Genomic DNA, 23,632 nt, shown 5'->3' on the forward strand with positions numbered 1-23,632 from the left:
GGAAATAATCTCTTTCTTTCTGGTAGTCAACTTCACTGCTTACCCCTTTAACTCTCTTCACAATGTTCACATGACGCCATCTTCTCCCTTTACCCTGAGAACAGAATTTCACCACTGTGCAAGGCAATGTGGCTCTTGTACAACGTGTATAATTCACATGCACCCAGCATAGAGAAAGGGTTTGTGATGTTAAAGAAAGATCATTCCGCTTCCTTCATATACATTTCCATGTTTATTAAAAGACTCTCAAAGAAGACCTCATCCACCTTCCCAATCAGCAACTGTTGCACATCTCCGCGTACACAATCTACCCTGGAACCAACCCGGCGTTCCAGGATATAACATCATTACTTAGTTACTATTCACCACACCACCTCCCTCACCTTGCAACATAATATACAGCTTACATTTTCTACCCATGAAACCTATTACGATACTAACAAAATAACATAACAAAACTCACCAATGCATCTACTATTCCTTATATACTAACATTATCTGGTTTCATTGCAAACAAACATTCATAGGTTTTGGTAACTATTTTACATAGTCTTGCAAATAAGTGGGTCTTTTTTAACCCGTTGAGGCGTACACTTCCCCATGAGTCCATTATTCTGCGTACCCTCATTCATCCACCCCTCATCAGACAATGGTGTATATTTTGCTACCCTATTCAAATTCCAAATCCTATGGTCACTCAGCTTTATAGCATTTTTAAAAACCTTGATTACCTTGAAAGGTTGGCTGTATTTAGAGAGACCCCCCACCCCCGCTTCCTGGGAGATTTTATTCTCACCCAGTCTCCTTCATGCACTACTGTATCCTTAACAGCCTTCCTCATGTCATACAACTTCTTTCTTTGCACCATCTTCTCCCTTTCTTTCACTCTCCAATCTTCTGTCACCTCAACTTTATTGTCCACCATCATTTGCTTTTCAGACACCCACAAAGGCATTACTTCTGTGTTAGCCCTCCTTCCTCTGAATAATTGAAAGGGAGATACCCCAGTTGATGAATGTGGTGTGAAACAATATTCTCTTAGTTTTTCTTTATGGCTGTTTCCAATTACCTCCTGATGTTAGAGCTTGTTGCACATTTTCTTTCAAAACTTTAATAAACCTTTCCACAGCACCGTTGCTCTCAGGATGATAGAGTGTCACTTTCTTATGTTTCACACCTCTTTCTTGCAGAAACTTCTATACTACCCTTGATGTGAACTGCACTCCATTATCTGAGAGCAGAGATGCTGGAAACCCTTCCATCTCAAAGAAATCTTCTAAAAATTAAATAATTACACAGATCCAGCTATCTTGACTTCAGGCCAGCATGAAAACATATCCATACACACCAACACATAACGATCATAGGAATAAATTCTCACAGGTCTCATGATATCTATTGCGATGTCAGACCAGGGACTGCTTGCTTGTTTTCTCAATACCATTGGTTGTGTTCTACAGTTCAACCCTTCATTAAAGGATGAGCATTCCACACAGTTCCTCACCATTCTTTCAATAGTCATGTCCATTGCAGGCCACCAGTAACCTTCCCTCACTCAGTTTTGCCTATACCCATATGACTTAAATGAGCATGATCTAATAATTTCCCCCGCTCATTGATTGGTGGGACTAATTTACTACCTCTCATAAGCAAACCATCAACAATTGATAATTCATCTTTAATCTGCCAAAACTCATTCAGATCACCGTCCCATTTATTTTTCTCACACCATCCGGTATTAATCATCGATACCACCTTTTGTAAGTTATCATCACTCCAAACTTTCTCAGAGACTACTCCTTCCGAAATCAAACACACGTTGACCTCTTCTTCTGAGTCTTCCTCACCAACGCTATCTCCTTCATCTGACTCTTCACTTTCTATGTTACCCATCCTTGATAAACAATCTGCTAAAATGTTATCAACACCTGGCATGTATAATACCTCAAAGTTAAACTCCTGCAGCGCCACTACCCATTTACATATTCTGTAAGAGACTAAATCTATTCCCTTCTTGCAGAACACTTCCCTAAGAGTTTTGTTACCAGTTTTAACTACAAACTTCTTTGCCCACAGGAATTTCTGTAGTTTTCGTACAGTCCAGAATACAGCAAGTGCCCCTTTCTCTACTACTGAGTTATTACATTTTGCTCCCCTCAGTGCACGAGAAATAAATAAAACAGTCCATTCCACACCATCTTTCTTCTACATAAGAACTGCTCCTAACCCTTTCGAGCTTGCATCTGTCAATATCCATGACTCACCTACGGGATCAAAACTTCCAAGATTTGTAGCAGTTTTTCAGCACTGCTTTACTAGAGTAAACTCTTGGTTGCATTTTGCAGTCCACTCAAATTCTTTCCTTTTCAGCAATATTTTCCTCATACATGTTTTATCAGCTAAATTGGGAATAAATGTATTGTAAAATTCAGTCATACCTAAAACCTTCATTAGTTTGTCCTTATTCTGTGGAGTTTTAAGATTACAAATCGTGTTGACTAGATGAGATTTTGGTCTGATTCCCAAAGCACTCAACACATGACCTAAATACTTTAAGTCATGCATGTCAAATTTACACTTCTCAGCCTTCAAAGTCAAGCCAGCATCACATTACCTTGTCAAAACTTTCCTTAACCGATCATCATGCTCCTTATCGTGTGATCCAACTATCAAAACATTATTCTGGAAAATCTTAACCCCATCAATTCCCCGAAGAACATGCTCCATCACTCTCTGAAATACAGAAGCTGCTGAAATTAATCTAAAGGACATTCTCACAAATGTAAATGTACCAAATGGGGTTACAAATGCAGTTAGATCCTGAGAATGTGGATGCAAAGCTATTTGATAGCATGCTGAAGCAAGATTTAGAGAAGATAAATGTTCTGCCCCATCTAGAGAGCATAACATCTTGCAAATATTTGGGAATGGGTAATGATCTACAGCCAACACAGCACCTTGTTGAGTTCGCTCAAGTCTACACACAGTCTGACCTCCCCGTTGGCCTTACAAGCCAATACAATGGGAGATAACCAATCTGTAGCCTCCACCTCTTGTATAATCCCTTCATTAACCACTCTGTCTAATTCACTCCTCATGCTTTTTCTTACTAGTAACGGTACGTTCCTGACTTTAGCTACTTTAGGTAAAGTGGCTGATTTCAATTTTATGGAATGATAGTCATTTCTCAACCAACCTAGCTTGTTAGAGAAAACCTCTGGAAATTCTTTCGTCCACTTAACATGCTCACTCGATACAGAATTGATAACAGGCTTGTTTCTCACACACACACACTGGTGGGGGAGGGGGTCCTCATTGGGATCCAAATACATGCTCAGATCACGTTGGTGAAGCCAGCTGATGAGAATCTCCTTTCATTAAAACATATTTTCCCTGATCTAATCCTATCTTTAAACTCAATTGTGCCCCAGAAATAGCCTAATATATATATAGGTTCGCCCCATAACCCCTCGGTTTAAAGTCTGGATTGAATAAACTCACTTTGCCACATAGAGTCTGTTCATAACAAACTTTTGGAATAAGAGATATCTTGGCACCAGAGTCAAACAACATTTTGACCTGATTTTCATTCACTTTAACCACCTCTAAAGGGCCATTACTAGAAAAACCCTTCACTTGAAAAATGTGACTGTCCTCTACATCATCTCCATCATAGTCATTAATTTCTACTTCTCGCACCTTCTTAGAATCCTTTGCTGATCTGCAGCATCTGGTAACATGACCTTTCCGTCCCTTGAATGAACAATGTCGAGTGCACTGAAAAAAACGTCCCGGAGCACCACTGCGTGAGTAGAGCTCTACGGGGTGAATGTATATTGACTGTTTCAGCGTGTTGATGACGATGGGGCGAGTCTAAAGTTAACGGGCTGACACTTGCGCTTTCAGACTCAAAAGCTAACAATTTAACAGGTTGACGCTTGCGCTTACTGCTCTTGTGCACTCCTCGCCCTTGGAATGCTGCAGCTACTGCTGAAGATTTATCTCGAGTAAGAGACGCACAACGCACAGGGACAGCATTGCGTGATCTTTGTGTTATGGTAACAATGGAGACAATGCGTACGGAGCCGGTGATCAGCGTAGCAGAGCCACCCTGGGGGACCCTTCACTAAGCAGAGGGATTTAAACGTGTGGAGCTGTTGCATTGCAATTTCCGACACGCTCTTCAGCTGTTCAACAGCGATACCCTTATGTAAAGACTCTTATTTACAAATACTCTTATTTAAAAGAAAAAAAGATGTCTTGTAAAGGGACAGGAAGTATTTGAACATCTTCCTGAACTTTCGGATCAGGACGCTGCAAATGTGAATGAATATGAAATAGGTCTTAAGAAATTAGATTTGCATTATCTTCCAAAGCTCAGTAGTGTTCTTGAGAGATACCATTTTGGATGGAGAGTGGAGCGTCCGGGAGAGAATGTGGGACAATACATCACTCAACTGCGAAAACTTGCTTCTACATGCAATTTTGGTACGTCCCTTGGTGAAAGGTTGAAGGATCAACTTATGTTGGGTGTGCATCAGACAAAGCCTGGGAAAGTATGTGGCAAAAAGAATCTCTCACTTCAATATGTCCTGGAACATTCAAAAGCTTGTGTTGATGTTTTGAGGAAAGATGCAACGTCTAATGGCAACAGGAGCGAGACAGAAAAGGAAACTTAGTAAAAGTAATACAAAGTAGTAAAATGTCTAATAAGGCATCAGTGATGGTTAATTCCAGTATAAAACATGTGCAAGGAAAGTGTTTCCAGAGTGGTAACGACAGGCACTTTGCTAATAATAAGGGATGTCCCGGGTAGAAGGCCATGTTTAGAGTCTGTGGACAGAAAGATCGTTCCGCTTACTTCATATACATTTCCATGTTTATTAAGAGACTCTCAAAGAAGACCTCACCCACCTTCCCGATCAGCTACTGTCGTCCTTCTCCGCGTACACATTCTAACCTGGAACCAACTCGGCGTTCTAGAATACAACATCCTTACTTAGTTACTGAACACCACATGGTTCTCACCCTGTTGCACTACTTCTGATGGGGAGGGAATCCTCCCATGCAGTGGCAGTGCACAAAAGGAGGGCTCCTACATCTATTTTATCTTCAATTCAGAGTTTTCATAGATCCAGGAGAAGCAGCTGTCAAAATGGACACCTTACCACAAGTTCTCAAACATTTAATTTTAGCAAAAGTGCATGCCACGTGTTACTATAAATCTAGAGAGTACAGTCCGCAAATCACAAAACGGAAAGGAGGTTTCAAATGTTAATTAAAACTGCTGATAAAACAACTAACATGGCCATTGTCAATAAAAAAAATTCCATTATATCAGGATTAACATGCTACCTTCTTATTTTAATACGTAAACTACATTACATAATTACACTTTTCACTAAATGTGAATGGAACCGCTACTAAAAAAAAATAATTCTCAGAGGCATGTCACATGTGTTACTCACAGTAGTTATTGTTTCTGCAGCTGCGACCATATCAGCTAATCCAGCACTAACAATATGTTCTTCCAGATCTTTAAGCATGGGCTCTATTCCATTGGGTACCTTATCCATTAGTGAGAACATTAAATGTAATTCTAGGGATGAATGAAAACAAAAGAAAAATAAATTAAGGCCTCGCTGTTTTACAGAAACCGCCAGAAATAGACATTTGTTTGAAATAGAAGAAATGTTACTTATCTGTTACGCTAGCTTTTCAGCATTATTCTCTTTTGTAGGCTCATATCCTCTAACATCACTGATGTTATGTGGGTATGGGAAGGGCTGGAGCATCCAAGAGTTCTTAGTACATTTGAAGTCTTTCAACATCACTAACTACCCATTTTCTTTTAGAGTCCTGAACAGTAGAAGCTTTCCATGAGTATTACAGGAACTGTGAATTCATAGAATGTCAGAAATATAAGCAGGTCATAGGCACAATTTCAATCGGCACAATGCAACCGAAACATCACGTCACCATTGCCACCATCTTGCAAACAGCGCCTTAAACAAGAATGATCACTTTCAATGCCACTATCTTCTCAGTCACAAGCATCCCAGTCACTCCTGTAACTTAATCAGCACTCCATCTGTTCCTTGCCCCACAACCATCAGCTTGAAAAGAAATGAGCCTGAAAGAGAGTTCACAAGGTGTGCATTATTTCATCTTTCAGTGGTTAAGTAAAAAATGTATTTTTTTCTTTCTTTCTCCTATTGGGCATCAACCAGTAGGCAGGCCTAAACCATTCCTATGCAGGCTGACAAACCTCAGTGTGTGGTCACCATCTTCTGATTCTTTTTTCCCTTTTTGGTGACCTGCCATTCCTTAGGGCTTCATAAAATTCTCTGAGCATAAATGGTTCCTTTACAAGGTTTGAAAAACTCACACCTCTTGTAGGGGAGATGGGAAGGTTGGATGTGCATCCAGAAAAGGCTTCAAGCTGCAAAACTAATTTTACAAGTAACCATTTTCTTTTGCAGCATGAATCATTTCTGGATTTACACACTGTGCACTTATTATGTAGTAATACTCACCTCCATCAGGAGGTTGGGTTGAAGTGAGTGTGTTTGCGAGCAGGTGTTGCAAGACCTTCTGCCCTACTCTTGCCTTCCAGTTCACTTGAATGTCTACTCAAAAGTGTTTTGTGAATGAGGGTAATGATAAAAAGCACAAAAAAACAGATGATGGACGCAACGCTGAACAATGCAAACATTTAACCCCAGTCACAAAGATCCGGGTTTAATCCATCCATTTTTTGCCTATCAGGTCACCACAGTTTGGACCCAGCCATATGCAAATCAAACTTGACCCTGCTTCTCATGAATATAAACAAGAAAATGCTCACTTTCTAAAAGTGGCATTTTCAAACACACAATCTTAAAATCAACTTCACTAAAAGATGTATTTTTAAATTGTGAGCTCAGAGACCCCAAACTCCACATGTACATTTGCTCCCAAATGGAATCTACCCTTTAATCATATCTAAAGGTAGCCCCCATGTTAACCTATGAGAGGGACAGGCCTTGCAACAGTGAAAAACAAATTTAGCAATATTTCACTGTCAGGACATATAAAACACATTACTATATGTCCTACCTTAACCATACACTGAACCCTGCCCTTGGGGCTACCTAGGGCCTATCTTAGGGGTGTCTGTCATGTAAGAAAAGGGAAGGTTTAGGCCTGGCAAGTGGGTACACTTGCCAAGTCGAATTTACAATTAAAACAGCACACACAGACACTGCACTGGCGGGTCTGAGACATGATTACAGAGCTACTAATGTGGGTGGCACAACCAGTGCTGCAGACCCAGTAGTAGATTTGATTTACAGGCCCTGGGCACCTCTAGTGCACTGTACTAGGGACTTATTAATAAACCAAATATGCCAATCCTGGATATGCCAATTACATAAACATTTTGTAAAGGAGCACTTACACTTTAGCACTGGTTAGCAGTGGTAAAGTGCCCAGAGTAACAAAAACAGGAAAATCGATTGGAGTCGCGTCGATCTTTTCCCCGGGCGGCGTTCTGTGCGTGGATTTCTTCCTCTTAGGCTGTCAGCTTCTTCTTTCAGGGTCCCAGGAACTGGATGGGCACCACTTGGCAGAGTATTAGTCTCTCCAGAGACTCCAGGTGCTGGCAGAGAGAAGTCTTTGCTATCCCTGAGACTTCAAACAACAGGAGGCAAGCTCTAAATCAAGCCCTTGGAGATCTTCACAAGATGGAAGGCACGCAAAGTCCAGTCTTTGCCCTCTTACCCTGGCAAAAGCACAACTGCAGGATAGATCCACAAAGCACAGTCACAGGCAGGGCAGCTCTTCTTCCTCAGCTCTTCCGCTTTTCTCCAGGCAGAGGTTCCTCTTGGTTTCCAGAAGTGTTCTAAAGTCTGTGGTTCTGGGTGCCCTTCTTATACCCAATTTCTCCTTTGAAGTAGGCCTACTTCAAAGCAAAGTCTCTCTTGAATGTGAAATCCTGCCTTACCCAGGGCAGACCCCAGACACCAGGGGGTTGGAGACTGCACTGCGTGAGGGCAGGCACAGCCCTTTCAGGTGTGAGTGACCACTCCTCCCCTCCTTCCTAGCACAGATGGCTCATCAGGAAATGCAGACTACACCCCAGCTCCCTTTGTGTCACTGTCTAGTGTGAGGTGCAACCAGCCCAACTGTCAAACTGACCCAGACAGGGAATCCACAAACAGGCAGAGTCACAGAAATGGTATAAGCAAGAAAATGCTCACTTTCTAGAAGTGTCATTTTCAAACACGCAATCTTAAAATCAACTTTACTAAAAGATGTATTTTTAAATTGTGAGCTCAGAGACCCCAAACTCCACATGTACATTCGCTCCCAAAGGGAATCTACACTTTAATCAGATTTAAAGGTAGCCCCCATGTTAACCTATGAGAGGGACAGGCCTTGCAACAGTGAAAAACAAATTTAGCAATATTTCACTGTCAGGACATATAAAATGCATTACTATATGTCCTACCTTAACCATACACTGCAACCTACCCATGGGGCTATCTAGGGCCTATCTTAGGGGTGTCTGATATGTAAGAAAAGGGAAGGTTTAGGCCTCGCAAGTGGGTACACTTGCCAAGTCGAATTTACAGTTAAAACTGCACACACAGACACTGTAGTGGCAGGTCTGAGACAGGATTATAGAGCTACTAATGTGAGTGGCACAACCAGTGCTGCAGGCCCACTAGTAGCAATTGATTTACAGGCCCTGGGCACCTCTAGTGCACTGTGCTAGGGAATTATTAATAAATCAAATATGCCAATCGTGGATAAGCCAATTACATACACATTTTGTAAAGGAGCACTTGCCCTCTAGCACTGGTTAGCAGTGGTAAAGTGCCCAGAGTAACAAAAACAGCAAAATCAGAGTCCAGCACACATTAACAACCTGGGAAACAGAGGCATAAAGTTAAGGGAGACCACTCCAAGGATGAAAAGTCTAACAGGAAGCAAGAGGCTGGGAACGAGAGTGTGACACGGGGCCGGGACAGTTTGGCAGTGAGCGGCCTTGCAGAGGAACCCGAAGCAGGGGTGAAGAGGACCAAGGAGAGGCGAGAAGAACTGGGACCCGAGAGAAGGTGAGGCGGTGGCTGAGAGATTGACTGTGGCGGGTCTCGAGCTGACCCGGGAGTGGGAGACACAGTGGTCCAAGATGCCGGAGGGGCAGGTGATGGGACCGCAGGAAGACTCGCAAAGGGGGGGGGGGGGGTGCAGGAGCCCTCACTGGGGGAAATAATGATGGCAATCCAAGACAGAGATGTGGAATTCCTACTGCCCGACACCAAGGACATAGTGTTTGGGTTCAAGGGAAACAAGTTTTCATGTTTATTTTGTCCGTGGGAAAAGTAGGCCCAACCCCCGCAGCACAAACCCTTTGGCTGCCAGCTTACACAGAAAGGAACTGTCTGCATTTGAGGTAATGTGTGCCCATATGTTAATGCTGTTCAAACTTGTATTTATGTTTCATTAATGAAAACCTTTCATTATTAGGGTGAGCACTGTAAATAAACGTTTTAAGGTCACAGTGCACTACTGACAGTGGTTTCAGTAAAAAAAAAAAAAAAGTGTACATACGTTTCAAAAGTTTAACAATATGACGGTAAGTGTAATGCTCCAAGGATGCTCTCTGATTAGATGCAAATATTTGCAGAAGCTTGTAAGCAAGAGTCATGATTCTTTGCTTTCAAAAGAAAATGTTCGGAAAAAAATGCAAGTAGGAAAAAAAAAAATGTTTCGCTAGTATGAAATTTTAGGTGCAATTTCTCTGAAGCGTCATTTAGTAAAATGTGTTGATGCATGCTAGTATTTCTAAAAAATATTCCTAATGGAAAATCACTGTGACCATTTTCAACAAGATTATAGAAACAAGGAAAATAAACAAGCACTGGCAAAGCCAACCAATCCAACATATTTGTGAAGTCTTTTAGTTTTCTCAATGCATGTCTGGTTTTGACACGGCTTTTGTAACACTTGGTTGCTGTGGGAGCTGTCAGCCCTCACCATTGTAACAAACACTGGCAGAAAGAAAAAATGCTTTTTGTTTTCAAAGAGCACACATTGCCACCAGTGGCGTAACAAAGGCCCTGCAGGCCCCCTATAGGTGCCCCCCCACAGCAAAGCACCTACCTTCAGTGAGTCTGGAGGAGGGCCACCCATCCATATTCTTTGCAGGGGGGACCCCTTCAGTTTTGTTATGCCACTGATTGCCACAGTAGTTCTGGCACTGAACAAAACTACTTTGTGTGCCAATATGCTCCTTGTGGAAGAGCAGAATGTTATCATTCACAATACAGCCAGCTGATAGATAGAGAAATAGAAGTTTAATAAAAACAAAATGTTAACGCCAGACCTAATTAGGGACCCAATTCCTAAAAAAAAGAATCACAAAAGTCCACCCATGGTATAGGTCTTTGAATTAGTTGTGTTCATGAATACAAAAGAACTTACAGAAGTAGACCAGGAAATCATACTCCTAGAAAATATTTGTTAACTGTATTTTAGCATGAGCAAATATGCATGTGTAGATTTTCTCATGTGAAAATATATTGAGCATTTACAAATTCACTTTTCGTCAAACCACTTTTTTCCCCAAACCTGGAAGACCCTCTACTTATGCCATTGTTAGGAGTAATCTTCCAACCTTTCTCATTATGGGAAAAGATTAGAAAAGAGCTGGTAAAAATCCTTAAAACATGCAAGTTAGTAGGTTTGCAGATTCAAAGGCTTTCCAGCCCTGGAACTACTGCTGCTTCCTCCAGCCCTAGTATGTAGATCTGCAAAAAGGTGGCAAAATAAGGTAATTGCTATTGTAGGGATTGTTCAAGCCCTATTATAGTAGTAGCCCTGGCATAATCATAGAGGCTAATATCATAGTGCTTACATAATGGTTTGCTGCTATAATTTGTCGCCGCACTACATAGCACCAAAGGGATAAATAGATTTTTTTACAGGACAATTAGATTTAAGAAGCAACCTGTCCCATGGACAAGTAGTTATTTTATTAAATTCCACACCCCTTCCAAGATCTAAAGACTACCTTAGAACCCAAACGGGACGATTTCACGGTGGATGTGTCCCAGTTGTGCGCTGATTTTCAAAAGATGTCTGAAAAGGTCACCTTGGCAGAAACCCATATTAACTTACTGAAGTCAATGTCCAAAAAGCTGGAGGAGCAGGTCTGATGTCTGATACGGCAGCAGGAGATAATGACGGAATGACTGGAAGATCAAGAAGGTCGAGCACGGAGAAATAATCTTTGGGTGGTAGGGATCCCGGAAGGAGCAGAAGGGCCAAGCATTGACCTATTTCTGGAAGAACTAATCACTAATACCCTCCACCCAAAGCGGTTATCGAAGTTCTTTTCCATCGAGCGGGTGCATAGGGTACCGGGGCTGCCACCAAATCCGGGGGCACCACCGAAAACTATCACTGCAAGGATGTTCTAGTATAGATACAGAGATGCTATCCTTCAAGCAGCCCGTTCCTGTGGTGACAATAAATATGAGAATACAACGATTTGTTTCTTCCCGGATTTCACACTTCAGGTGCAACAGAAATGCCGGTGCTTTGATGAAGTCAAAAAGAGCTTGCGCGCCAAAGACATTAAGTACATGATGATCTTCCCTGTCCGGTTGCGGGTCATGTCGGGGTACAGATCCTGGTTCTTCAATACACCGGCTGAGGCCTGGAAGTGGATGGACGGATGGCGTACCACTGGAAGTAGAGCCCACAAGGGACCTCAATGAAACGGAGGAGCAGTTAAAGAAGGTGGACCCCCGGGGCAGCTGTTGAAAGCGGGACTGACCCGGGAGGGGACACAGGCCAGCTCGGAGGTGTTCATGTAGAGAAGGCCTCCTAAATCAGGGAGCTCACACGATGGAACACTGCCTTGACTTAAAGGTGTAGGACCAAACACTGCCAATATACTGAGTTTAAAGGATGGTAAAGGGGCACTGACATGGGAAGTTGGTGACAGAGAATGCTCCTCAGCATTACCTTCTTTTTTACTGCTGTACAATCTTGCTGGATGTGCACTGTTAACTGTTGTGTCAAAGACGGGGGTTGAAGTATTTCTGGAAGTGGGTTAACTTGATTGGCAAAGCCAGTAAACCCTACTTTAGTTAGATGTTACAGAAGGGGCGTCAGGCATTCTGCGAGTTGGGGGGTGGGCTATCTTATGCCTACTATGCAGGGTAACAGGGAGAGGGGTGGTGGGGAAGGGAAAGTTAGTTTCGGCAGTTGGGAAGTTGTTCACAAGATCACAATGTAGGTATATGACGACACAGGAAATAGGGGATAAATACAAGGAAGAGGTACAGACAGGCAGGTTGGGGTGGCGACCATACATTGCATTAATGATAACTAAATGAATATGTCTAAATACAATGTGGAGCTAAAGATAATGACCTGGAATATAAATGGCCTTCGGAATAAGATCAAGCGCACAATAGTCCTCCAATACCTTCGCAGATATTCACCTGACTTTGTCCTACTTCAAGAAACCCATCTGAAGGGTAACAGGTACAAGGCACTTGACAGGATGGGATACTCCTTACAGACGCACTCTGGTTTCACTGCCAGCTCAAGAGGGGTAGGGATCATGGTAAAATCGACTGACTCTTACATCCCTGGGGAGACCTGGACGGATCCGTTGGGGAGGTTTGTGGCACAATCTGGAACATTTGGAGGACGAATGATCAACCTATGCTCAGAGTATGTCCCACCAAAATTGCATAACAAAACCTTTAAGGAACTAGCTGAAGTGTTGCTGTCATTCCCTATGGGAATATTGGTGATGGGAGGGGACATGAATGACGCAATGGACCCACAATGGGAGCGACTAACCAGCAGTGGTGGGGGGGCCTGACAGAGGACCATTAAGAACGTTTACAGATGCAATGGGTGTGGTAGACTTGTGGCGGGAATTCCACCCAAGAGACAGACAATACACGTACTTTTCACATGCACATAATAGTTATTCCCGACTCGATTACATCTTCACCCAGTCTACACAGGTAACACAGTTTAGTGGGGTGGATCATCTCTCACGAGGCATATCGGACCACTCCCCAGTCGTGGTTCGATTGACTGGCACAGGATCATGGTCGGCTCTACCCCACAAGATAGATTCATGGCATTTTAAAGACAGGTCCTTTCGGGATAGGATGAGGGAAAGGGCAGCACAATATTTCAAGGAGAATTTAGGAACGGTGGAGGCGCAGAGCGATCTATGGGAAGCATTCAAGGCGGTCCTTCAGGGTCACGCACAAGCATTGATTGGGGGTATGAAAAAGGAAAAGAATTCACGATGTACCATACTGGAAAAAGAAATAGCGACCTTGGAAGCAGAGGTTTTGGAAGGGGGAAGACCTAGTATCAAGCAGAGTCATCGAATCCAAGTGAAGCAACGAGAGTTGCGAGATTTGACTGAAAATACAGCAAGGGCCTATGCACTAGCGATGCAGCACTGCCTCTATGATGCAGGAGACAATGCAAATAAACTCAGCCTGGCTTAAACAGAGGGCTAGAGAGAGAAGTTGGGTGAATACATTGAGAGATCATGAGGGGAGAAGTCATGTAGCCGGGGAGGCCATGGCTGAGGTCTTGGCCATCTACTATGAAGGTTGGAGATGCTATTAGGGCCCTTCAAGGGGGGGAAGGCAACTGGGCCCAGCGGTCTACCTGTAGAACTGTACAAATGCATGGTAAAAGAAGAAGCGGAACATATAGAATGAAAATGTCACTTACCCAGTGTACATCTGTTCGTGGCATCAGTCGCTGAAGATTCACATGTTGTGCATAGCCCGCCATCTGGTGTTGGGTCGGAGTGTTACAAGTTGTTTTTCTTCGAAGAAGTCTTTCGAGTCACGGGACCGAGTAACTCCTCCTTTTGTCTCCATTGCGCATGGGCGTCGACTCCATCTTCGATTGTTTTCCCCGCAGAGGGTGAGGTAGGAGTTGTGTTGTAGTAATAGTGCCCATGCAATGGAGTGACTAAGTATGTACCTATTTAAGGTTTAAATAATATATTTACAAATGTACAAAGCTTAAGCTAACTTCCGAACTGCTACAGGCTCCCGGGGAGGCGGGTGGGCACATGTGAATCTTCAGCGACTGATGCCACGAACAGATGTACACTGGGTAAGTGACATTTTCAGTTCGATGGCATCTGTCGCTGTAGATACACATGTTGTGCATAGACTAGTAAGCAGTTATCTCCCCAAAAGCGGTGGCTCAGCCTGTAGGAGTGGAAGTAGTTTGAAATAAGGTTCTTAACACGGCTTGACCTACTGTGGCTTGTTGTGCGGATAGCACGTCTACACAGTAGTGCTTGGTGAACGTGTGAGGCGTAGACCATGTGGCTGCCTTACATATTTCGTGCATTGGAATATTTCCTAGAAAGGCCATGGTGGCACCTTTCTTTCTGGTTGAGTGTGCCTTTGGTGTAATGGGCAGCTGTCGTTTTGCTTTAAGGTAGCAGATTTGGATGCACTTAACTATCCATCTGGCTATACCTTGTTTTGATATTGGGTTTCCTGCATGAGGTTTTTGGAATGCAATAAATAGCTGTTTAGTTTTTCTGATGTTCTTTGTTCTGTCAATGTAGTACATTAATGCTCTTTTGACATCTAATGTATGTAGTGCCCTCTCAGCTACGGAATCTGGCTGTGGGAAGAATACTGGTAGTTCTACCGTTTGATTTAGGTGGAATGGTGAAATAACCTTCGGTAAAAATTTAGGATTAGTCCTTAGGACTACCTTATTTTTGTGTAGTTGGATAAAAGGTTCTTGTATTGTAAACGCCTGAATTTCACTTACTCTTCTTAGAGATGTGATGGCGATGAGAAATGCAACTTTCCAGGTTAGGAATTGTATTTCGCAAGAATGCATAGGTTCAAAGGGTGGACCCATGAGTCTTGTTAAGACGATGTTGAGGTTCCATGAAGGAACGGGTGGTGTCCTTGGTGGTATAATTCTTTTGAGGCCTTCCATAAACGCTTTAATGACAGGTATCCTAAATAGTGAAGTTGAATGGGTAATCTGCAGGTATGCAGATATTGCTGCGAGGTGTATTTTAATGGAAGAGAAGGCCAGGTTCGATTTTTGTAAGTGTAGTAAGTAGCCCACTACATCCTTTGGAGATGCGTGTAATGGTTGAATTTGATTCTGATGGCAGTAGCAAACAAACCTTTTCCATTTGCTTGCATAGCAGTGTCTAGTGGATGGTCTTCTAGCTTGCTTTATGACTTCCATACATTCTTGTGTGAGGTTTAAGTGTCCGAATTCTAGGATTTCAGGAGCCAGATTGCTAGATTCAGCGATGCTGGGTTTGGATGCCTGATCTGTTGTTTGTGTTGTGTTAACAGATCTGGCCTGTTGGGCAACTTGACGTGGGGTACTACTGATAGGTCTAGCAGTGTTGTGTACAAAGGTTGCCTTGCCCATGTTGGTGCTATCAGTATGAGTTTGAGTTTGTTTTGACTCAATTTGTTTACTAGATATGGAAGGAGAGGGAGAGGGGGAAAAGCGTACGCAAATATCCCTGACCAGTTCATCCATAGGGCATTGCCTTGAGACTGCCTGTGTGGGTATCTGGATGCGAAGTTTTGGCATTTTGCGTTCTCCTTTGTTGCAAATAAGTCTATTTGAGGTGTTCCCCAAAGTTTGAAGTAAGTGTTTAGAATTTGGGGGTGAATTTCCCATTCGTGGACCTGTTGGTGATCTCGAGAGAGATTGTCTGCAAGTTGATTCTGGATCCCTGGAATAAACTGTGCTATTAGGCGAACGTGGTTGTGAATTGCCCAGCGCCATATCTTTTGTGCTAGAAGGCTCAGCTGCGGTGAGTGTGTCCCCCCCTGTTTGTTTAGATAATACATTGTTGTCATGTTGTCTGTTTTGACAAGAATGTACTTGTGAGTTATGATTGGTTGGAATACTTTTAGTGCTTGAAAAACTGCTAGCAGTTCCAGGTGATTTATGTGCAGTTTTGTTTGATGTACGTCCCATTGTCCTTGTATGCTGTGTTGATCGAGGTGTGCTCCCCACCCCGTCATGGAAGCATCTGTCGTTATTACGTATTGTGGCACTGGGTCTTGGAAAGGCCGCCCTTTGTTTAAATTTATACTGTTCCACCATAGAAGCGAGAGGTATGTTTGGCGGTCTATCAACACCAGATCTAGAAGGTGACCCTGTGCTTGTGACCATTGCGATGCTAAGCACTGTTGTAAGGGCCTCATGTGCAGTCTTGCGTTCGGGACAATGGCTATGCATGAGGACATCATGCCTAGGAGTTGTAATATCATTTTTGCTTGTATTCTCTGTGTTGGGTACATGCGTTGTATGATCTTGTTGAAATTTTTAATTCTCTGTGGAGTTGGAGTGGCTAATCCTTTTGTTGTGTCTATTACGGCTCCTAGGTATTGTTGTACTTTGCACGGCAGAATGTGTGATTTTGCATAGTTGATGGTGAAACCGAGTTTGTAGAGGTTTTGTATGACCTGATTTGTGTGGTGTGAGCACCTTGTCAGTGAGTTGGTCTGGATTAGCCAGTCGTCTAGATACGGGAATACGTGTATTTGCTGCCTTCTGATGTGTGCAGCCACTACTGCTAGACATTTTGTAAAGACTCTTGGCGCAGTTGTTAAACCAAACGGCAATACTTTGAATTGGTAATGTATTCCTTTGAATACGAACCTGAGGTATTTCCTGTGCGACTGATGTATTGGTATGTGGAAATACGCGTCTTTGAGATCTAAGGTTGTCATGTAGTCCTGTTGCTTTAGCAATGGTAACACCTCTTGTAGCGTGACCATGTGAAAGTGTTCTGATTTGATGTAGGTGTTTAGTGTTCTGAGGTCTAGGATTGGTCTCAGTGTTTTGTCCTTTTTTGGTATTAGGAAGTACAGTGAATAAACTCCTGTGTTTATTTGTGTTTCTGGTACTAGTTCTATTGCGTTCTTTTGCAATAATGCTTGAACTTCTGTATCCAGAAGGTCTGAATGTTGTTTTGATAAATTCTGTGCTTTTGGTGGTATGTTTGGAGGGATTTGTAGAAATTCTATGCAATAACCATGTTGGATAATTGCTAAGACCCAAGTGTCTGTAGTTATTTCCTCCCATGCTTGGTAATACTGACCTATTCTTCCCCCCACTGGTGTTGTGTGGAGGGGATGAGTGACATGTGAGTCACTGCTTGGTTGTAGGGGTTTTGGGGCTTTGAAATTTTCCCCTATTCCTAGGGAATTGTCCTCTGTATTGGCCCCGAAAGCCTCCCCTCTGGTACTGTCCCTGGTAGCTGGACGGTGTTGTCTGTGAGGTGCTGGCTTGTGTGGCCTGACCCCGAAACCCCCCTCTAAAGGTTGTCTTGCGGAAGGTGCTGTAAGTGCCTCTGCTCTGCGGGGAGTAGAGTGCGCCCATGGCTTTAGCAGTGTCAGTGTCCTTTTTCAGTTTCTCAATTGCCGTGTCCACCTCTGGTCCGAACAGTTGTTTTTCATTGAATGGCATATTGAGCACTGCCTGCTGTATCTCTGGTTTAAAACCAGACGTTCGTAGCCATGCGTGCCTTCTTATAGTCAAAGATGTGTTAATTGTTCTCGCAGCTGTGTCCGCTGCGTCCATAGAGGAGCGTATCTGATTATTAGATATGTTCTGTCCTTCCTCAACCACCTGCTTCGCCCTCTTTTGCAGTTCGTTGGGTAGATGCTCAATGAAGTGTTGCATCTCGTCCCAATGGGCTCTGTCATAGCGCGCAAGTAGTGCTTGGGAGTTAGCGATGCGCCACTGGTTTGCAGCCTGTACTGCGACTCTCTTTCCGGCTGCATCGAACTTGCGGCTCTCTTTATCTGGGGGTGGTGCATCCCCAGATGTGTGGGAGTTGGTTCTCTTGCGAGCTGCTCCTACTACGACGGAATCTGGTGGCAGCTGTGTGGTGATGAAAACAGGGTCTGTGGGAGGCGCTTTATATTTCTTTTCCACCCTTGGTGTTATTGCCCTACTCTTGACCGGCTCCTTGAAGATTTCCTTTGCGTGCCGAAGCATTCCTGGGAGCATAGGCAAGCTTTGGTAGGAGCTGTGGGTGGAGGAGAGGGTGTTGAATAAGAAGTCATCCTCGACTGGTTCTGAGTGGAGGTTTACGTTGTGGAGGTTTACGTTGTGGAACTCTGCCGCTCTAGCCACCACTTGTGAATAAGCCGTGCTGTCTTCTGGTGGTGAGGGCTTTGTGGGATCCGCCTCTGGACTGTTGTCCGACACTGGGGCGTCGTATAAGTCCCAAGCGTCTTGGTTTTGGTCACCTTGGCTCGCGGTGGTGTGAGCCGGGGAATGTGATGGAGTTTGTGCTGGTGAAACGTTAGTTACAGGTGGAGGAGAGGGTGGCGGAGTTACCTTTTTCACCATTTTTGTTTGTGGTGCTTGGTCTGTTTGAAACTCCAGTCTCCTTTTTCTCCTAATTGAGGGAAGGGTGCTTATTTTCCCTGTTCCTTCCTGTATGAAAATACGTTTCTGCGTATGGTCCACTTCGGTGGATTGCAACTCTTCCTCAAATCTATGCTTTCGCATCTGAGAGGACAGTGATTGCTCCTCTGAATAGGAACCGGTAACTGGGTCGGTTGCGGCTCGTTTTGGCACCGAAACCCTGTTTGTACTCTTTTTCGGCTCCGAGGTGACTTTTTTCTTTTTTGGAGTCGAAACCTCTCGGCGTCGATCTTCCTCGGTGCCACTGTCTCGACAGGCTGCGTGCCGGTGTCTCGACCGGAGTCGGACGATCTCGGCACTGTTTCGTCCTTTTTCGGTGCCGACGGTCGGTCACCGAATTTATGGGTCGAGCCATGGCCTGGTGGCAGTGGCGTCCCCTGGGCCTTGTCACTTTTCTTGTGTGTTGCCTTCAACGTCTTACTCACAGTTCTTTGATCGTCAAATTCCTCGGAGTCCGATTCGTGGATCGAGAAGGCTTCTTCCTCCACTTGTTCCTCGAACTCTCGGTGTGCTGTCGGCGTGGACGCCATCTGAAGTCTTCTGGCTCAACGGTCACGGAGTGTCTTTCGGGACCGGAACGCACGACAGGCCTCGCAAGTCTCTTCACTGTGCTCAGGCGACAGGCACAGGTTACAGACCAAATGTTGGTCTGAATACGGGTATTTGTTGTGGCATTTGGGACAGAAACAAAACGGGGTCCGTTCCATCTGTGTTGTCTGACACGCGGTCGGGCCGACCAGGCCCCGACGGGGGATCGAAAGCTACCCCGAAGGGCACCGGAGCTCTTCAAACTTCGATGCGGTGTCGATTCTATCTAAGCCGATCCCGAACGCAACAATACCGACGTAATCTTCCGATAGTTAGCTAACTTTCCGTTCCGAAACTCGGAGCGACAGGAACACGTCCGAACCCGATGGCGGAAAGAAAACAATCGAAGATGGAGTCGACGCCCATGCGCAATGGAGACAAAAGGAGGAGTCACTCGGTCCCGTGACTCGAAAGACTTCTTCGAAGAAAAACAACTTGTAACACTCCGACCCAACACCAGATGGCGGGCTATGCACAACATGTGTATCTACAGCGACAGATGCCATCGAACGCAATGTTTCGGGAGAGCAGGAGGGAGGGGACTCTCCCACAAGACCAGCGTCTGGCCACAATAGTGGTGCTTTTGAAACCGGACAAAAACCCAGAGTCTTGTAGCTCATATTGGCCCATCTCCCTTTTGAATATAGAGGTTAAAGTGCTTGCAAAAGTCCTAGCTAACAGGCTACATAAGGTCATAACGTCCCTGGTCCACCCAGACCAAACGGGTTTTATACCACATAGAGGCACCAGATTTAATCTGAAGAGACTGTACGGAGTCCTGCATATGACGGAGGCGTTGGACCACGAGGATGCGGTCCTACTATCCCTTGATGCCCGTAAGGCATTTGATAGTATCAAATGGTCATATCTCTTTGCGGTCCTGTCCAGGATGGGTTTGGAACCTCCTTTTGTGCATGGATTAGGCTCCTCTATCGGGCCCCACTGGCACGGGTGCGGGTCAACGGCATACATTCCTGCCCCTTTGCACTACGGAGGGGTACGAGGCAGGGTTGCCCCCGCTGCCCGCTGTTCTTCGCTTTAGCGCTGGAGCAGCTGGCGACTTGAGTTAGGAATGAACCCTTGGCGGCAGGCATAGGGAGTGCAGGAGGATGGGAGGAGCGTATATCACTCTATGCGGACGATATCCTGCTGTATGTAACCAGACCATGCTCCACGATAGATTACTACATATTTTCCAGATTTTTGGTTCTTATTCACGGTATGAAATTAATTGGGAAAAGTCTCTGATCTTTCCACTGGCGGGGATGGACCCTCCCCTTCCAGCGAGGAGTAAAGCCCAGATAGTTTGCGAGGGCTTCAAGTAATTGGGCATATACGTTACCAGAGCAGTTGATGCTTTCTTGCGGGAGAATATATACCACCAGCTGGAACGCCTACGTACAGATGTGGAGCATTGGCGGAAACTGCCGGTGTATCTGAATGGCCGGGCGGACCTCTTTAAGGTGATGACCCTCCTGCGCCTACTATACGTCTTGCAAAATACTCCTTATCTGGTGCCGCTGGAATTGTTCAGGCAAAAAAATGATGAGCTTCGTCAGCTCCTATATGATGGTCGGTGTTTCCTTGCCTAAGCTCCAGCGCGGAGTATATGAAGGAGGATTGGCTATACCAGACATATGCTTATATTATTGGGCAGCTCACTTAAGTATACTCAACGAATGGGTCTTTGCAGAACAGGATGACCCGGCGTATCGGGTGGATAGAGAGGCTTGGGGAGTGGAGGGTACCTGTCTCTCCTTTATGGGATGGGGGAAGAGAGCGGAAACCGCAACATACTCAGACAGTGATCAGAGTTTGGAGAGAGGCTAGTAGGCTTCTCAGCTGGGAAAACAAGCTGACCAATCAAACATCCCTATGGAACAGCACTGCGCTGCGTGAGGTGATAGGGTTGACAGGGTTTTAGCAGTGGAGACTAATTGGAATTAAGTATCTAGGAGATTTCTGGAGAGGGGGGGACGATGGTGCCCTTTACTGATCTGGCTAGAGAATATGAATTAGTTAGTTCTGAACAGTTATGATTTATGCAACTGAAACATGCCCTAAGGAGTCATGTAACAGAGGGAGAGCAGCTCCCAGAGTCGACGCCCTTGGAAGATAGATTATTACTGGACCCAATGTCAAGTAAAGCCATCTCATTAATCTATGCAACATTACTTAATAACTTACGTGATATTCTACAGCACCTTCGAGCAGTATGGGAAGGGAATATAGGCCTGATTGAGGATGATGACTGGGCAGAGGCCATTCAGAGCCTCAGAGAGATTGCTATTAGGGCGCGATTCAGGTCGATACAGCTAAGAGTCCTTCACAGGGCATACAACTCAAGGACGCTCTTCCACAAGCTGGGGTGGTGATCTTTGTGTTAGGGGCTGTAGTATGACTGGGTCCTCTTTTCATATTCTGTGGGAGTGTCCTCGGATACAGGAGTTTTGGAGGAGGATTATACAAATTATGTCACAAGTGGCAGCTATACAAATTCCACTAGAACCTAGATGGGCCCTGCTGCATATCTTCGGGGAAGAACCATGGCCTAAGCATATGAAAATCTGGTTGAATGTGGCGGCGGGAGTGGAAAAATGAAACGTAGCGAGATGCTGGGGGGGCGGTCGAGGCTCCTGGGGTCTTGAGTGGCAGAGGGATCTGGATTGGTGCCAAGGGGCCAAGAAGGTGGTCTATCAGGGTCGGGCCTGTCCCAGGAAATACAAGAAAATATGGTTGCAATGGTCATCGTTTAGAGAATATGGGGAGTGAGAAGAGGTGAGGAGCCCAATGGGGGAGGCAGGCAGGGAGAGGTAGGAACGGAAAACAGTGGGAAGACGTCTGAATGGTCTTATGCCATTTGTATTTAACATGATGTTACGTGATGTTAAGAAAAAGTATGGCTGTCTAAGAAATCCTGTGAAGTCTGATGTGTACAATGCACGTTGAGCTTCGTTTAATAAAAAGAGTTTTAAAAAAAACAATGCAAATATTCACCCTCTAGTCACAAAGATGTGGGTTTAATCCATTGTTTTTTTGCCCACCATGCCACCCCAGTTTGGGCCCAGCCATATGCAAATCAGTCTGGACCCTGCTCCTCATGGGATAAAGAACTGATTTCCTTTTCTGTACGGTTTTGTTTCTTTTAGGTGGTACATTACTAATTGTCTGATGTCCAGCGTGTGTCTTTGGCTGCTGAAAGAAGGCTGCGAGCTGGACTGCTTGGTTATTGTGCAAACATGATATAGTCTTGGGGGGAAACTTTGGGTTTGCCCTCGAACTACCCTGTCTTCGAGAACTTGGAGGAATAGTTCTTGTATGGAAACTTGCTGTAATTCCCTGACTCTACCGAGTGACATAATGGTTGTTTTTTTTTATTTTATTTTTTTTAAACAAAATCAAAGAGGGAGACGATGGTATGGGGCTGGGGCTTTCCTCTTTATAGCCTATATAACATTACAAAAGAGGCCTAGCCAAAAGAACTACCACAGGATGGTAGAAAAACCCTCACCCACCCCTTGGTGGCATGCTTCATCATTGGGTTTCTTCCTGCTCCGCAGATTCAGACCCTGGGGAGGGGAGCATGAGGTACTGAGAGGGAGTGTTGCTTTGAGGAAAGTGTGACTTCAAGCACAAACACCCGCCTGGAGGATCTACGATACGAGATTCCAAATACTACTGAGTATTAATGACGGACTCCATAAACGATAGGTATCATCTTATGACACCACATTGTTTAGGTGAATTGCACCATTTCACATTGCATGTATTATTAATGCTTTCATTAGTGGTAGTCAAACAAGGGGTGGCACCAAGGAGTCAACCTTGGTCTTGAAGAGGAGCCTAGGGGTAAGGCTCCTAAACATGTAGACTAAGAAGTAAGGTACGTAACATACCCGACTCCCGTAGACCCCTTTTTAATCATACCCCCTCCAAGAGATCTATGAATTCATGTGAATCAATAGGAGACAGGTATGTTTAACTCACTCAAGACCCCACCACTCATATCCCTCCTGTGATTCACATTGACAAGACTGCTGCATCAGTGCTCCCAGTCATCCAGTCATGGCACATCCCGCTTCATAGTGGAACGGGAAGAAACCCAATGATGAAGCATGCCACCAAGGGGTAACCCTGTTGGGTGAGGGTTTTTCTTACAGGAAAATCCTTTTTCCTTATCCATCTTGTGGTAGTTCTTTTGACTGGGCCTCTTTCGTAATGTTCTTTTTATAAAAATACATTTTAAAAAGACATTTTCAGGAGTAGAAACATTAGTCGTGATCATTGCATGGTCTCATATGGTGTTTTCATCAGTTGCATTAAATCCAGGTTACAATACCACATTGGTGGAGATGCTGACCTTGGTGGTGCAATTATTTTCACTTCTTCTAGGATCCTTTTAATAACTACTGAGGTAAAGAAACGTTTCCCTGTGGCTCTCCTGGTATATATCACTATGGCTACTTTTATAGACGTATACAAGACCTTCTCATCTCATCTACCAGGTATGTGAGGTACCAATTACATGTTGTATCAGCTTTTTCTTTCA

The 23,632-nt window shown here is 44.4% G+C and overlaps 1 protein-coding gene across 2 annotated transcripts in view; it reads right to left on the bottom strand.

The window, feature by feature from the left end:
• Window positions 1–23,632, bottom strand: part of CUL5 (cullin 5) — a 497,462-nt gene that overhangs the window by 254,332 nt on the left and 219,498 nt on the right. For both annotated transcript variants that reach the window (XM_069202325.1, XM_069202326.1), the window contains exon 9: window positions 5,469–5,599. In XM_069202325.1, coding sequence (XP_069058426.1) covers window positions 5,469–5,599 — 131 coding nt within the window. The remainder of the gene's footprint in view (window positions 1–5,468; window positions 5,600–23,632) is intronic.

This window comes from Pleurodeles waltl, chromosome 8, assembly GCF_031143425.1.
Source record: "Pleurodeles waltl isolate 20211129_DDA chromosome 8, aPleWal1.hap1.20221129, whole genome shotgun sequence".
NCBI classification, from domain to species: domain Eukaryota; kingdom Metazoa; phylum Chordata; class Amphibia; order Caudata; family Salamandridae; genus Pleurodeles; species Pleurodeles waltl.